Raw genomic sequence first — 16,629 nt, 5'->3', positions numbered from 1 at the left:
CTGTAGGGTGTAGAAATGTATTCTACACGAGAGTTTTGGCTTACAGGGATGTTTTCTCAGGGCGTGGAATGAAAGTATTAGCATCAGTGGTTGAGATGCGCTGCTCTAGCGTAGTGATTTCTCCTGACTTTCATTTCTAAAACCAGAGCTGTCCTCAGTGGGAGCACAGGAGGACCCTTGTGAAGATGCTGCAAGGGTTCTGTCACTTCCCGTCGGGCATTTAGCCCAGCACATCAGTTGTAAGCCAGGTAAGTCTGAGGAACATGCTTCAAAGCAAGTTGAGTCACTGTGAGAAAAAGGTTTGGGTGTTGTGTTCGGGGGTTTTGGTTGGGTTTTGTCTCTCACTTCTCCCCCAAACTGGGATTATCTCTGAGCTGTTTTTGTATGAGAGATCTGACATGAGAAGGAGGTTGCAGGTGCTGCAGGGCAGAGGAACTGCAAGCCTTTTGTCGTAAAATAACATCCAGTTCAACAGTGGGTTGAACTTTGAGAAGGGCTCTTTGTTTTACAACCAGGGCTGTATAGGGTTGTATTCTTCTCAGAGTATCTCTGTGAAAGCTGCAGGCTACATCCCTGTTTAACATTGTTAAACATTCCCACAGCTAGGAAGGAACAATCACAGCAAATTATTATTGCCTTAAAGTACTTTTTGGTGTTTGATTGTTGTTGTTGTTGTTTTTTGACAGATGCTCAGTCTTCCTTGAAAGAAAACACCAGAGACCTCATCAGGTAAGTGGGAGATGTGAAGCCATCCTAACTGTTGGAACTAGATGGTCTTAAGGTCCTTTCCAACCCAAACCATTCTGTGATTAGTCAGATAATAATGTCTATAGTTGGGAGGAAGCCCTATGTTTTCATGACTTTATTAAGTATGTCATACTTAATATGTATGTTTTTACTTATAGTAAAAACAATAAGGCTAAGTACTGTCAATGGTTAGGCATAGTTACTGATATGTGAGTAACTACATAGATACACTCATGAGTAGCTGGCTAACACCTGCTTAATACCAGGTGTGATCAAAATTCAGCCTTTAGGATGCCAATTTCCAATGCTATCTCAATAAACTGCTTCTGTTTGTAGCTGTTTAGACCATTAGAAAGTGGTAAATAGTATCTAAATGGCATTGTCAGCAGTGTGGCCTTACATTATATCTCCTAGATATGGACACAAGACCCTACGAAAGCTGTAAACTGTACAGGTGGAAAACTATAATGAAAACTGGTTAAAGATGCCTCACGTGAGTCAGTAAGTGCTGTCGATGTGACTCCACAGGTCAGATGTGTAGATGAGGCAGGGAATGTGCAACCTTGTGAGCTGATTTTGGAACAGGGGAAGGTGTAGTTAGAAGCCACTTTTCTCCTCGCCTGGCTGACTTTGGTTTACACTGGCTGTTTTATCACTGTAATAGCAATTTCTTACTGGTTTGTCTCTCTTTATATTTTACCTGTACTTGTGTGTGCATCCTGAAAAAGTATCTTGTAAAAGCCATGTGAAAAAGAGTCTCGGATGAGACTCAGTCACTTGAGTAAAATATCATCAGCATTATTAGGCACAGCAGCTGGAAAGAAATGCTTTGCCTGTGTACACCCATGAGAGAGAATGGGATCTGTGGGTGATAGTTCAGTTCTCTACCTACATGTTCTTTAATGGAGAAATTGGCTTTTACCCTAGAAAATGACTGAATTCTTTTATTCAACTGACTTACAAGAGCAAAATTGAACTTCAGCTTCATAATCACACAGCTGCTTGGCCTTCAAAAGTTAGGCAAGGAGCTACTAAACCCTTACTTTTTGGTGAGTAGCATGATTTAAGGATGTCAGAGGCTAACCCTGGTACTTACAGCACTGTGGAAGTTCCTGGGAAAAATCCCAGGGAAGTATTCCAGGCTTCAGAAGTTTTCCTAACATGTGCTAGGCTGACCTGAAACAGCCCAATTATTTTTGTTCAGAATGGGGCAGTCTTAAGGTTTCTCAAATGCTGATCACTCATTTGGATAAGGTAGGTGGTGAGTATATACTCTTTTAGAAATCAGATTGTCCAGCCTGCTCCCAAGGGGAAGAACAAATTAAACTAGAACAGCGCAGTTTCTAAGCCTGTGCATGCTCTTTTCTCCATTAACTCCTGGAAGGTAACTTGATTTCTTCAGGATAACTCATCAGCTCATTCTGAACAATCTACAGGCGTTAGACAAACTCTGCGTCCTGCACTGAATGAAGAGGCATGTCCCATTAGGGTGAGAATGACTCACCATGGATGAATGACTGGCTCCAAGGGACTCGAATTTGTGTTATCTTCTGCTCCCAGAGAAGAACTGAAATTCACTTAGGGACCTAATGTGAAAAGCCTGAAATTCACTTAGAGGCTAATGCCTAAAGCCTAGAAATCCCATGATTTCTCATCTTGTCACTGCTCCACAGAAGCTTCGCAAGGGTAGAGGAGCCCTCGAGGGCTCAGAAGCTTGCCAAAGTTACCCAACCCAGGCTGTTGCCAGGGGAGATCTGGAGGTCCATCTGCCTTTGGGGAGCAGAGCACCCCATGCTCAGTGTGAGTGTTCCTCTGGCCTACTCCATCGCTCAGGCTTAGAGCTGTAAGACTCTCATGAGGGTTGAAATGTCTGTGTGCATGAAGAGGACAGAGAGCACTATGGAGTCTCCTTGAAGTCTGCAGCTTGGGTGATCACACGATGTTCCTGGGTTTGATTCCAAAGTCAGAACATGCTCTGTAGGCTCCTTGACTTTGCCAGTTACCTCTGAAAATGAATATAGTTCGTGTGATGGCTACAGTTCCTTTCAGAGCTCTAAGTTTTTAAGGTGACCCCAGGATTTGACCTTCAGGCACTCTGCAGTGTTTTGGCTATAGCTCAGTTGTCCTCTAGAGAGGGAGAATCTTAATCTGCAGAGCACTGCCTTCCAGGGATGCTTGAAGTGATGCTTCACATCAAAAACTGTTCCATGAAATCATCAGTGTCGTGACGATGATGACTCTTACATTGGCAGTGAGACCAGTGTATCACAGGCTTCTCTCTTCGCAGGTTTCACACAGCACCTAAATTCAAGGGCTTGTGGTTTCTGGGCTTGGGGCATGTTCTGTTGCTACACCTAATGACTTTTTCAGTCCGCTTCCAAGTACTTGGAAATCGTACATAAGGATGACGTTTGTTCAGAGTGTTTCCTAACCAGCATCATGCTATTCCTGGAAGGCACAGGGTGTCTCACAACAGAATTATGTTGCTCAATCAACTTCTGTACAGCACCAGCAATTGTGCTTCTAATCCTAAGGAAGCAGAGGGTTTATTGCAGTACTCTCCTCTCTCCATGCAGGTGGGGATGACTCAGGTGCCAACTTGGCAGTGGAGGTGAGTCCTGACCGACCTTTGGTGCCACCACTGGCAGCTCCCCTGTGACAAGGGCTGAAAGTGCTGATGGTTGCTGAAGAAATGTCCTTTCTAGTAGCGGGGTGTTTTTAGCCACTGCCTTTCTTTACTATCTATACTTTTTATTATGCAGTTCCCTGGACTTTTCAGTGCTTGTGCTACGTAGTTTGCCCCCTGATTAAAGGTTGAAGAAGTATTAAGTAGTCCAAAAATGATTGCTGGGTTATATGGAAGGTTACATTAGTGTTTTTATTGTCTGTTGTGGAGACCAAATCATGTGATATGCCAGCAAGACCTTCACAGCAAACTGTATTGACATATTTTCCCCAGCTACAGCAATCATAGAATGGTTTGGGTTGGAGAAATCCTTGAGCTCATCCAGTTCCAACCCCCTGCCATGGGCAGGGACACCTTCCACTAGAGCAGGTTGCTCCAAGCCCCTGTGTCCAACCTGGCCTTGAACGCTGCCAGGGATGGGGCAGCCACAGCTTCTCTGGGCACCCTGTGCCAGCGCCTCAGCACCCTCACAGGGAAGAGCTTCTGCCTTAGATCTAACCTGAACTTCCCCTGTTTCAGTTTGAACCCATCACCCCTTGTCCTGTCGCTGCAGTCCCTGATGCAGAGTCCCTCCCCAGCATCCTTGTAGCCCCGTTCAGACACTGGAAGCTGCTCTGAGGTCTCCACGCAGCTTCTCTTCTCCAAGCTGAACAGCCCCAATGTTCTCAGCCTGTCTCCATACGGGAGGTGCTGCAGCCCCTGATCATCCTTGTGGCCTCCTCTGGACTTGCTCCAACAGCTCCATGTCCTTCTTATGCTGAGTGCACCAGCACTGCACACAGTGCTGCAAGTGGGGTCTTACCAGAGCAGAGCAGAGGGGCAGGATCTGAAGCTTTGGAACAAGACAAAAAGAGTAAAGCAGGCTAACAGGGATGCTGATGTACCACTCGGAAACAACTGTCTCATCTGTATCTGATGCTCTCAGTTGTAAATTGGGGTGAGGTGACTGTAATAAGCACAGAAGAGGAAGGGCCATTTCCCTGTCAGCAAAGGCTCAGGCCAAGTAGGACATACTGACCTGTGGTGGGGGTGGACAGAGAGCACTTGCAAACCAGGTTTGGGAGAGGCTGATGTGTAGGATTTTCCTGCCACTTTGATTATTTTAAATCTTGTCTCCTGAGATCAACAGGAGCCCTGTGAAACAAACCCATCTGAAATAACCACTGCGATGGTTCGCTGCAGTAGGATTACTGCAGGAGGTCCTGGACTTGCTCAGGCAGAAATGGAAAGATAATGCTGATGTTCTTCACTGCCAAAGCAGCTGATGGCTGTTTTTCTCTGCTGGATAATTGCAAAGCAAATAGTGTGTTAAGGGTTTGCAGAAAGGGCTACCTTGGGGAAAGCTCCAAGGGAGCACACCCTCAAGCATCACTTTTACAGCTTCAGGTCTGCTTTACATACTTACGTTCCCAGTGATCACATTGATGAATATATAAAGTTGTTGTTCTTAGTGCTTACACAAATCACTCCCGCAAAGTTGCATCAACAACTATTCCCATATTACCATGGTTACATCCTTACACCAGTTTAACCTTGCATTTCATTACTAACTAAATCCCATTCCAGCATAACTTCCAGTTTAGGAAAAAGCCCTAAACAAACAATGTTTTTCAAAGATCAAACAAGGTCACTACGGTCTCTTCAGGAAATGGGCTCATGTTTGCATAGCAATAATGCAATTCACTTAGGGCAGGCAAACTTTCTTGATCCGTGTTTTCCTTCTTCCCTGCTGCAAAGCTGAAGCACCTTTGTAGGATTAACCATTTCAGATTGCTCCTGCTTTTCTGGACATATGGTGGTTCTTAAATGCAGAAAAGGCCATTAGGAACACTTGGCCTGGCTTTAGCAGAATAGTGTGCCCAAGCTGGGGACACTTGTATGTACCCAGGCTCTCGGTTTTCACACTGATTGCTGCCAGACAGAGGTATTGGGCTTATTTCCTGCTCCACCAGTAACCGACCTGCCTGTCGTATGCTCCGTGCTGGTACAGGGACCTTCAGTGAGTGCAGAGCACTTAGTGTCCACCTTTGCTGGTCTGCACAGGCCCAGATGTATCATGCCACCAATTTGCACCTATCTGGTGGAAGGAAAGAGGAAAAGATCAACTGTTCAGCTTTTACTCAGGTGCTGTAAGACCACTCCTTGGCTATTGCTTCCCAGCCCTTCCTTGGATGGCAACTGGGACCAGGGGAGTTGCCATATGGCTTGGCCAGGAGAGGTTGGGAAGCAGGGATGGCATCTGGCAACCAGCCCATCTTTTGCTGCAGTGCTGCTGCTGGTCTCGCTCCACCTCTGGGTTTGGTGCTTCACTTACATGCCCTGGCAGCATAGAGAAGCATTCCCAGTCATGGTGGGATGTATTTAACACAGATCTGTTGATAGCTGAGTTGGGGAAAGGCCTTAGATCTTACAAGAGGCTGGAGCCGTGCTGGCAGAGGACCAGCAGAGCAGAAAGCCACTGGCTTTCAAAGCAGGGAGCATGGGCAGTGCATGAGGCCTCACAGGCACTCATCACACCAGTGGTCCATTCCCCAGCAAAGGCAGCAGGTCCCTGCCCTGAGGCCAGGGACTTCCACTGGCCGGGGAGGCCTCCTGCTTGCTCCTGGTGCCTGCACCAAGCCAGCAAGAAGGGCTGCTGAGAAACAATGGGTAATACAGGAAGTTTTTTCCCAAATAAGCCCAAATAAATACATAAATGAACTGCCTCTGTGCGTGTGGAATATCACAGGGCAGCAAGAGTTTGCTTCCTGTGTGCAGGAAGATGCTTGCTGGGGAAGGGGGTGGTAAGACTCTTCAGGGGGGATGCAGAGGTGACACTTGAGGAGAAGGAACCTTCTTGGGTGAAGTGCCAATGCAGATATCACCTTGCTGCTATGGTACAATTAGGAGCTATTAATTTTCGTGCAGTTGGTTGTGTAATTGCGCTGCAGGGCCTTTTGAATGCTGCATTTAAATCAGTCTGCAATTGGAAATAATGAAGGTTAAAACCCTCTTACATGATTTTATGATCAAATTAGTTCCTTTGACCCAGAAAGCAGCTGTGGTAGCTGCATTAGGAACAAGACCGTAGGTTCAAGGTGTTATTCAGAGCTAGCTTTATAAAGGTACCTCCATGCAGAGCGACTGGATTTCAACAGGAAAAGGCTCTGGCACTGTGGAGCGGAGGCTGGGGGGTGTGAGGGGCAGGGCAGAGGAAGAGCTGGGAACAGAGCAGGGCACAAGGTGGCTTTGCTGAGAGTTACGATATCAAAATCAGGTGGTACCACAAGGCGAAAGCCACTGGGTGCTGGGGGGATGCAAGGGAGCACCCTGCACATCTCACCCGGCTCATGCTGATCTCGAATGTCTCCTCATAACTAATATTGAGGAGGGCTTCATCTAAACCAAGGCAGTGTTCTTCTATTTTCACTCTGAATTTGCATTTGGGAAGAGGGTAATGAAGGCTTTCCCTTAGTTATAGAGACCTGGGAATTTGCTTTTATCACCTTAGGCTGTTGTTTCAAAGGTGCCCTTAGCTTCAGGACCTCAGCTAACTTCTGCCCTGCCTGTCCAGTCCACATTTGGCCTTGGATGCACTGGTTGGCCTCTGGGAGTTCAACTTGACCCTCTTCAGCATCAAGGAGGAGCTGCTGAGATGTTAGTTTTCTTTCAGTCCTGGTCAGAAGGGGTCTGGGTGCTGCATAGAGACTGTGGTGTTCCAACCTTGCCATACCCCTTACCTGTCTGGCCAGGGAAGAGCCCTTCCCTCTGTCAGGGAGCACCCCTGGCATGTGGTGGATGCAGGTTTTGAACTGCAAATCACTCTGGTCTTTACCCTTTCAGGGTGGCTGAGAAGTGAAGGAAGGTGTGATCTGATGCCTGCTCTGGGCAGTGGATCAGCACTGGGTGAGACTGTGGTAGTCTCACCGCAGTTGCCTGTTCCAGCAGTGAACAAGGCTGTGGGACATACGTGACTGCCAGCTTGTGTATCAGCATCCTTGGTGATGGCTTTGTGCTGAGCAGTCCCAGTGCTCCAGGCCCTGTCACACACGTGGCTGCCACCACCTGCCCTGAGATCCAGGTCTGGGTGATCTTCAGGCTTTCCCCTGGCTCTGCTCCAGAGAACTTGCAGGCTTTCTCAGCCTCCCTTCTCTTGCACTGCCTTGCCTGAGCCTCCCTCTGCTCCTCAAGAGCCCTCTGCTCCATGGCTGCAGCCATCCGCAGCCTCTCCGGGTCTCTGTGCTTCATCCGCTCCCATCTGGAGCTCATCTGTGTGCTCTCACTTCTTGCTGATGTGCATCCTCATCTGTACTCCAGAAGGGGAGAGGGACCGGGCTTCCCCTGGGATCCTGCTGCAAAACCCAGCGAGGGGGTGTGGATCGCCTCTGGTCAGCATAGGGACACATTTTGCCCTCCAGCTGCAGTGTTTGGCTGATCACTGGGGAAATGCAGGACATAGAAGAGAGGGTGAAGGCTTCACAGCAGCTCTAAATCCACTCTGACCTCTCCTCCTCTCCCCCAGACTGTGTCGCCATTTACACACTGAGCACCCACGTTCAACTCAGGGGCTGGAAGCTGAGACTGGGCAAGCTGTGTAAGGCAAAGCCCTTGGTTTGCATTAGCTGGTGGAACTCAGTGGCCTCCCTCTCATTAAACCTGCTGAGATTCAGTCAACCCATGTGGCCAGGACAGGGCAGGGAAGATTATTGGAAGGACTCAGAGAGGCATCAGCTCCTGCAGAGAATGATTAGCAACTCGACGTACACCCGCGGCTCCCGAGAGCCTTCAGGAAGCTGATTAGGGCACTGGAGTGATCTATTTACGGCAAGAGATGAAAATCAGCCCTTGCAGGTGCAGAGGAGGTGCACAGGTACGCGTCCAGCCTGGCTGGGATCAGGAGAGATCCAGAGTGGCAGCGGGATCTGAGCGCATGGGCAGGGGCTGGGAACAACATTTTTCAGACTATTATTTCTGCTGGGGAGTCACCTCTAGCTCTTAAGAGCTGTGTTAGATTGACACTATTGTGCTTGATAGAGCTAAAAAACCCCTGCCAAGCATGGAAATAAGCATCAGGGATGGAACTGAGAGGTGGAGGTGGCAACAGCAGCCACGGAGTCATGGCCCAGGGGGAGCTGCGAGGCCACTGGCATCCTGGAGGAGAAATGGGTTCCGCGGTGCTCATCCACAGCTCCTTCACACTGGGCATGGGAGGGCCGGACGCTGTTGTTTCTGTGGTGGTAGCAGTGTGAGGCTGGTACCTGTGGCTGCTGCAGGGATTGAAGCAGGAGGACATGGCTGCTGCGTGTACCCGAGTATTGGGCTGTGCTCTGGGTCATGGGCCGATCGGCTCAGCCTCTGGCAGCCTGTGTGGCAGCAAAACACTCGGAGAAAGGCCGACTGCAACTGCCTCAACACCTGCCCAGGGGCTGGGCACGCTGCGCTCCTCCTGCTAGAGCAGGAAGTGTTCCCTTGGAGGACAAGCACCGCGCTGTGAACCGCAAAGGGAGGCTGTGGGCAGCGCCTCATCCCTGGCGTGTGCCTTCATCTACCGGCCCTCGCCTTCAAGCTGGGATCTGGCAGCTTTCACCGTCCCTCGCAGTGGTTAACAGTGCCTTTTCCAGCTCTGTTTGGAAGGACGGACGCAGCTCTCTCTTCGATGGAGAGTTTGGGGAAGGTCTCATTGAGCCGAGCGGCGGCGGCGGGCGAAAAGACCCAGCCTGCGCCGCCTGCCTGCGCTGACCCGCGCCGCCCGGCAGGGGGCGCCTCCCGCCAGCGCCTCCTCCACTCACGGCTCGTCCCGCCCTCCGAGCCCCGCCCCTCTTTGTTGCGGCCGCCAATGGGAGCGCGCCGAGGGCGGGCGGGCGGCCGGTAGCGTGGTAACGCGGCGGCATGGAGCGCGGCGCGGGGCGCGCCCCAGCGCGGCCGGGACCGGGGCGAGCGGCGCCGGGCCGGGGCGAGGCAGTGGCCGTGCGGCGGGGCGGGAGGGCGCCCGCTGCTAGGGAGAGCCGGCCCCGCTTCACTGCACGCACGTAATACACACACACATAGGTATATAGAGGGCCCGGGCGGTGGCGAGGCCGCGGGGCTCCTCCCGCCAGCGGTCCCCGGGCTCGGGCATGGCCGCGGGGCCATGACGGGCGCGGCGGCGGTCGGCGGTGGTCCCGGGAGGACCCGCCGTGCGGCGGTCGGCAAAGAGGGGGGGCCGGTCGCGGAGCGCCCAGCCGCGGGCGGCGGGCGGCGGCGGCGGCGGCGGCTCGGAGGAGGAGGAGCAGGAGCAGCAGCGGGACGGCGGGTCGCTCTTCCTGGTGAACAAGAGCGGCTTCCCCATGGACGGCCAGACCTGGGAGCGGATGTGGGGCCACGTGGAGCGGGTGCACCCCGACGGCGGCGCCGTGGCAGCGGCCATCCGGAGCGCCGCCCGCCTGGCTCGGGTAAGGCGAGGCCCCTGGTCCCCTTCCCAAAGGAAGAGCCCAGAGCCGGGCATCGCGCGGCGCAGCGGTCTGGGGGTGCCGAGGGGGCCGGGAGGGACGGTGTGAGGCCTCGCATCCCTGAGGATGCCCTGGGCCCCTGCCCGCTGCAAGCGGCAGCAAGGGGAAAGCTGGAGCATCCGCTGTTGAGGAGCATGTAGGGTACGGGGACATGTGCTGCGGGATGCTTCAGAGCTGGAGTTGGTGTCTTGGGAAACTAGGAGGAAATAATTACTGTCTCTTTTTATCTGGGGGAGGAGAAAGCGGAAAACGAGTTAGAAGAAATCTTTCAAGGACCGAATGAAACCGTTTTGTGCAATTTAAAGCACATTTGCTCAGCTCTTGAGAATACAGGCATTTCCTAAAACACAGCCTTGCTCCTGAAATGTAATAAGGGATTTAAAACTCAGACGTTTCATTTCCAGTACGTGGAACGATTCCAAACGCTTTTGTCTTCTGTGCTCTTCTGTAAAAGCTCCAAACAGCTCTGCCTGACCTAAGCCTTTTTCCTCCAGCCAACAAACAAAATGTTGTTGCCTGCTGTTGTTCCAAGGCTTCCCACCACTGCAGCACATTACTGCTCACAAGGTCTTTAAGGCTGTTGGCTTTGGCAGACTTTGAGCTTGATTCACTCCTCCCACCAAGCAGCATTAATCTGAGCTGACCGCTGAAGTCGGCTTTGATTCATACCCCACTCTCTCTGCATGCTGGAGTGAGGTGCTTGGGCTGCTGCTGTCGCGGTCCAGGTAGTCAGTGCTATGTGTGCTTGTTCTTTACGTGGGGCAGAAGGGAAATACTCTGTGCACAGACAAGCTGGAAGTGTGTTGAGTAGGACTGTGTTGTGAAGGTGCTTGTCAAAGAAGATGCAAGCTGAGAAGGCTTTTCATCTCTCTTCTGCAATGTTTTAGTTCAGCCTAAATGCAATCTCCCTCTCTGTTCCCCTGCTTCCCTCATGCTGGCACCAGCCTTTGTTTGGATGGGGGAGCACGTCCAGCTACAGAATAATCTGTTTACGCTGGGTTTGTTTGCAGTTCCTTGGTGTGGTTTATCTCATACTTGCACAAGTGCTTGAGGTAGAAATGAAGGGGTAGGGAGAGGACAGAATTTATTTCAGCAGCGTGACCAGCTTGCACTGTTCTGAATGGCCTGTAGAACTGTTTGGTGTTTAGAGACAGCAAAGAACGTGCTGGGCTTGACTTCCTTGCCTTCCTTCCCAGCTGCAAAGCATGTAACTTTTACTTGATACCCCTAGTGACTGACAAAGCATCTGGTGAGACACATGCCAGTGGCTCCAGTGTGCCGGCATCCTGTGATTAACTTCTTCACAGTGATTAACTTCGAGGGCAGAAGGACCTGGCATCCCCTCTGACTGACAAGCTCTTGCTGGAGATGCCTGAGACCTCTGGGGTTGGACGATAGTTTGACCTTATTATAGGCCAACACAGCTCAGGTGAGCAAATGAAGGTTGGGAGCAGGTTTATTTGCTACAAAAGAGTAGTGGGCTGCTAGTGTGATGGTAACTTCTGGGTCAGAGTAGGAATGTGAGAGGGGAGTTGTTCCTTAAATGATGGTACAGCCTTTTTTAGCTAGGTATGTGGCACTCTGCAGAAGACCTGACAAGCACTGATTGGGAGTTAGGAGAGAAGCTTGTGCCTGCCCAGAAGATGTTTGTAGTCCGCTTGCACTGGTAGTTGGTGAAGGCTGAGCGAGTGGTGTGTGCAACTGCTCCATTTTTGCCATCTGATCTGTTCTTAATCCCTAGTGATGGGAGAGAGTTTTCATCCCCTCCCCAGGAAGCTCCACTTGCTTGCTCTAATCATCTAGGTATTAGTCTCAGTGATGGTAAGTGGCTGCTTACTGCACTGGTGAGGTTGTCCTTACTGGAACAATGCAAACTGTAGGGTGCATCTCTCCTGGGATGCTTGCTTGTCTGCAAGGCGGGGGGCAGTTTTTGAACGTGAGGGGTCCTTTGGTTACACCCCACCTCTGACTTTTGGCTTAAGCCCTGGGAAGGGTGCAAGGTTTGTGTTTGGAAGGGCTGTGCGATCTTTTACATGGCCTGTGATCTTGGAGATGCTTGTAGATCTTAATGAATTAAACCTCCAACCAGCTTTGAGGGGTCTAGACTGCCAGCTTCGTCTGTGCTGAGCAGCAGTGTAACTCGCAGCGTGAGCTGGCAGAGAAATGACTTTCTGGTCATTAAATGAGACAAAGTGGAGTTGAGCAGGATGACTTTGACACAGGATGTCTGCGGTGACTGAGACTACGGTGTTTCTGGCCACAGGAGAATGGTCTCCAGCTCTGCAACAGGTTTTGCACTGCAGCAGCTCTGCTGTCTCTGGAGCTGCTGCTGCTTGAAATACTGATACAGGCTCAAGGTCTTTCATCTGCTTGGTCTCTGAATTTCATTCGGTCTGTAGTGCTGTGTCTGCGTTTCCTCTTGGCGGCTCCTGGCTGCTGCGCTGGGATGTGCACCGGTGTCTGCAGTGTCGGCCGCGGCAGCATTGTGCTGTCCTTGGCTTGTGGAACCAATGCACCCTGCTCTGCGCTGGGTGCCCAGGGTTGCTGCTCCTGCAGCCAGAGCAAGGAATCTGGGGGTTAAAAATGGGGTTGTGTTTGGAGGCAGTGGGAGTGGTGGGTGGCCCGTCCTGGCTGGTGGACGTGCAGTGTACTGCCCTGTCTGGCCTCGACAAAGGAGGGTAGTCTTGCACAGGGCGAGGACTGATGGCTGCTTCTGCCCTGGTGCCTGAGATCTGGAGGGGCTTGGACCTTCTGGCTTAACAGATAGGTGATGGATATGTGTCAGCTGTAGGAGAAACTGTGGTTAATCACAGAGTGGTTTGGGTTGGAAAGGACCTTAAGATCATCCAGTTCCAACCCCCTGCCATGGGCAGAGAGACCTCACACTAGTCCATGTCACCCAAGGCTCTGTCCAACCTGGCCTTGAACCCTGCCAGGGATGGGGCAGCCCAGCTTCTCTGGGTACCCTGTGCCAGCGCCTCAGCACCCTCACAGGGAAGAGCTTCTGCCTTAAGATCTAACCTGAACTTCCCTGTTTCAGTTTGAACCCATCACCTCTTGTCCTGTCGCTCCAGTCCTGATGAAGAGTCCCTCTCCAGCATCCTTGTAGCCCCTTCAGACACTGGAAGCTGCTCTGAGGTCTCCACGCAGCTTCTCTTCTCCAGGCTGAACAGCCTCAATGTTCTCAGCCTGGAACGCTGGTTTCTCTCCAAGCACACCCCACTGGCTGACATGATCATGTCAGATGTCAGCCTTGGAGGTGGGGAAGCACCTCACCCTGGATGTCCAAACCCGACCACCATGGCAAGGGTGGCCCCTGTGGGTCACCATCAACGGGCTGTGTCTGTCTCACAGCAGGGTGAGGGCAGAGGCTCCATGTTGTGTCCCCGCAGTTACTGTGCAGCCGCCAGGCCCTCTCGCTGGCTGGGACTCCATTGCCTTGGCGTGTCCTGTTGATTTCTTTACCTCTGAAGAGCAGGAGTGTTTATATCGGCTCAGAAATGGCTGCCTCGGGAGGCTTTGACCAGGCTGGCCTCAGTGTGCTTCTTTCAGACTCTTGCTGCCTGCCGTAGTGCAGGAGGGACAGGGCACAGAACTCATCCAGGCCAAAGGGGAAGAAGGAACTTGTGAAACCCAAAATTGCCTCTAATGAAAAGCTTTGGTGTGGAAACGGTGATTAAGAAGTGCTAATGAGACTGAGGAGGTCTGTGTGCCGGTGTCCCATGCAGTGCTGGGCATGGCGGCCGCGAGTGGAGGCTGCCCATCTGTCTGCTGGACACTGAAAATACGTTTCCATGCGCCAGTAATGTAGGGAGTCCCTAGTTTGTGTTTTCCCGTTCTCCTGAGGTGTATTTAGTAATTGACTGTAGTAGCTAGCTACATGTAGTAAATACTGAGTTTTCGTTGTCTTGGGGTTACCGGTGCTTGCTCTCTGAAAGCAAACACAACCATCCCTCCATTGTAGTGAGCCGGGGACCAGAGGGGAAAGCCTGTGTGGTGGAGGCAGCGCCATCCTGCCTGAACTCTTTTTCTCATCTGTAATCACTGACTTCAGTGCATTTAGAACAGTGATACCTCACTTGATGTTCAAAACTGTTGTGAAGACGTTGTGGGCCCACACGCTCTGCACGCTTTTCCTTTGTGCCTTGTGTCACGGCTGCCCAAGTTCCTGAATTTGAGTCTGCGTTAATATTTAAATAAACTGTTCCCTCCACCTACATCTGAGGGAATTGTACTAACTCTGTTTAGCCATACACCTGCTTTACAATCTGCTGACCCCATGTCTTACAGTCTTGCCCCTAAAATTAAGGGGACTTGTGACAAGGCTGTGCCCCTTTCCTGCATGGTTACAGGCTCAGGAGCCACGTAGCTATGGGGATTAAATATGGGTTGAAGGCTTCTTAAAGCGCTTAGGCACAAGCAGATGTCTGATGGGATTTGGGAAAAATCCCATTACGTTGCCAGTCTATATCTTTAAGTGTCTTAATATCATTAAATATCTGGGTCCCAGGCGGTGGTCTGGGTCCGACATGCTCCCTGCCCAGCAAGCGTGCTGCTGACACGCGGCAGATGGGGAATTATGCAGCCCGGGATCCTTGTCTCCTTTTATCTTTCTCTCGTGATCGAGGAAACCAAGAATTAGACTTGAAAGGTCGTCTTGGGGAGGGAGGACAGCAGAGCCAGCGCTTGGGACTCTGCTCATCCAGACTGCCCTGCGCTAGAGGGGGGAAATGGGAAGCTTTGGTCTGTGCTGGCTGGCCTGCCCGCATAGTGGGGTGTTTGAGGGATGTGGTGGGGACCTGCCCTGGCCTCTCCATTGTGGCAGGGATGGGGCTGGCTGTGGTGCATGGGCAGCCCCTGTTGTCAGCAGGGTGGCTTTACCCTATGCTTGAGTTCACCCGGGGTTTAAGCCATCTGTGCTGCTGCATTGCGTCGCACGAAGCACATGCCGCTGCCCAAGTAAATCACTTATCTGCTCTGCGGGGAGCAGCGACTGTCTAACCTCTTTATCTTCTTTTTTTGTGTCCAGCCCTCGGTGCCGCCAGTGCCAAACTACAAGCTCTCCATGTCAATCCCAGAATGGCTCCAGGCAATACAGACCTACATGAAGATGCTGCAGTATCCTTCTCCAGCATGCGGTCTCCAGAGATAAGGCTGGCTTGTGTCCAGCATGAATTAACAGGGACTTTGCTGGTCATGAGGGTTTGGGATCATTTAGGGGTGAAAGGATGCCTCAGGATTTGTGTTAGCACCTGAAACAGTGAGCTTGTCACAGCAGTTCTTTGGGAGATGTAATTAACTTTAAGTGATGCTGAAGAATTTAACTGAAGTGACGTTGGTGGGAGTAGAAGTGCTTTTTGAAGTTGGTTTATGAGGATATTATGATCTGATTGTGATGCTTGGAGAAATAATGTGGCATCTTGTTGTAAAGCGACTAAGGGAGAGGCGGTATTGTGACAAACTTTTCCTGCCTCTGCCCTGGCAGCCCCTGCGGGCTCCCTGAGGACTGCCTACGTGCTCAGCTTGCAGGGAATGCTTGTCGTTGGGGTGGGGGGCACAAGCCCTGACCATGAGGTGGGCAGGCTTGCCTGTGACACAGGAACTGACCAAAGCAATCCCTCCTTCCCAATGTCGCGCTTTACCTGGGGTTTCATCAGAGTTGTACGCTTCTGTTTGCCCCATGCCTAAAACCTGACTGTTTCCATTGCAGACAGATAATATTGGAGGAGGCAGTTGCTGGCCCAGATGCTGCTCTTCTCTCTGTTTTCACAGAATCATAGACTCAATCAGGCTGGAAAAGACCTTTAAGCTCATCAAGTCCAACTTTACCCAGCACTGCCAAGGCCACCACTAACCCATGGCACTGAGGGCCTCGGCTACACGGTGTGTGAACACTTGCAGGGACGGTGACTCCAGCCCTGCCCTGGGCAGCCTGTTCCAATGCCTGAGCACCCTCTGGGGAAGGAATTGTTCCTCTCTCCATCTAAACCTCCCTGGTGCAGCTTGAGGCCGTTTCCTCCTGTCCTTGTTTTCCTTTTCTCTAAACTCTCCCGTTTTATGTGTATCCATGTGTGTGGGGGGGGGGAAGCAGTGGGGATGAGGAATGAATGTCAAGTCCTGGTAAGGATTAAGAAAGGATATGGGTGGCAGCTGGAAGAGCATCCAAAAATAGCAGCCTGATGGGGAATAGTGGTTGGGATCGAGGCGGCAGCAGGGGCTGGAGCCGCAGCAGCTGCCTGGGGGGTGGTTTTGGAATCCTTCACTTTGCCACGTAGCAGGAGCAGGCCTTAGAGGCACAGGGTTTGCACCAGTGTTCAGAAGAGGTTCAGAGTGGGCTGCAGGCACGGGGTCTGGGCTTCCTTTGAGGTCTAAAAGAGGCTGTATGCTTTGTTCAGTGCACTCTGAAAGGGCCTCATGAATTAGGGTTTGAAGGCAAAGCCTCCTTTCTGAAGAACTCTGAACTTTAATTGTAGTTGCTTCAGAGCCTCCTGGTGTGAGCTGGGGTTTTTATTCAGGCCATGGTTACACAGCAGCAGCTGGGCTATTTATGCTCGCAGGGTACCTTTGCCTCCATGAGTCACCTGTTTCTGGGCTGGTATCACCAACTGTTTTACTGGTGGGGATATTCTTGTGGTGATGTTGGGAGATCGGGCTGGGAGAGATTCACAGGAAAATAATCTTGCAAAAGTGAGTGGATGAAGTGATTTTTAGTTGTTTTCTTTTTTTGTG

At 51.4% G+C, this 16,629-nt stretch overlaps 1 protein-coding gene across 1 annotated transcript in view; it reads left to right on the top strand.

Moving 5' to 3' along the window:
* The first annotated feature begins 9,330 nt into the window (after window positions 1-9,330).
* VASH2 (vasohibin 2) overlaps window positions 9,331-16,629 on the top strand; it is a 38,157-nt gene continuing 30,858 nt past the window's right edge. Inside the window, 3 exon segments of the mRNA XM_030499483.1 lie at window positions 9,331-9,595; window positions 9,597-9,843; window positions 14,930-15,018. Of these exon segments, the coding sequence (XP_030355343.1) occupies window positions 9,543-9,595; window positions 9,597-9,843; window positions 14,930-15,018 (389 nt within the window). The 5' untranslated portion in view covers window positions 9,331-9,542.

Source organism: Strigops habroptila, chromosome 10, assembly GCF_004027225.2.
Source record: "Strigops habroptila isolate Jane chromosome 10, bStrHab1.2.pri, whole genome shotgun sequence".
In the NCBI taxonomy this organism is placed as follows: Eukaryota; Metazoa; Chordata; class Aves; order Psittaciformes; family Psittacidae; genus Strigops; species Strigops habroptila.
This window is presented reverse-complemented; position numbering and strand designations above follow the sequence as displayed.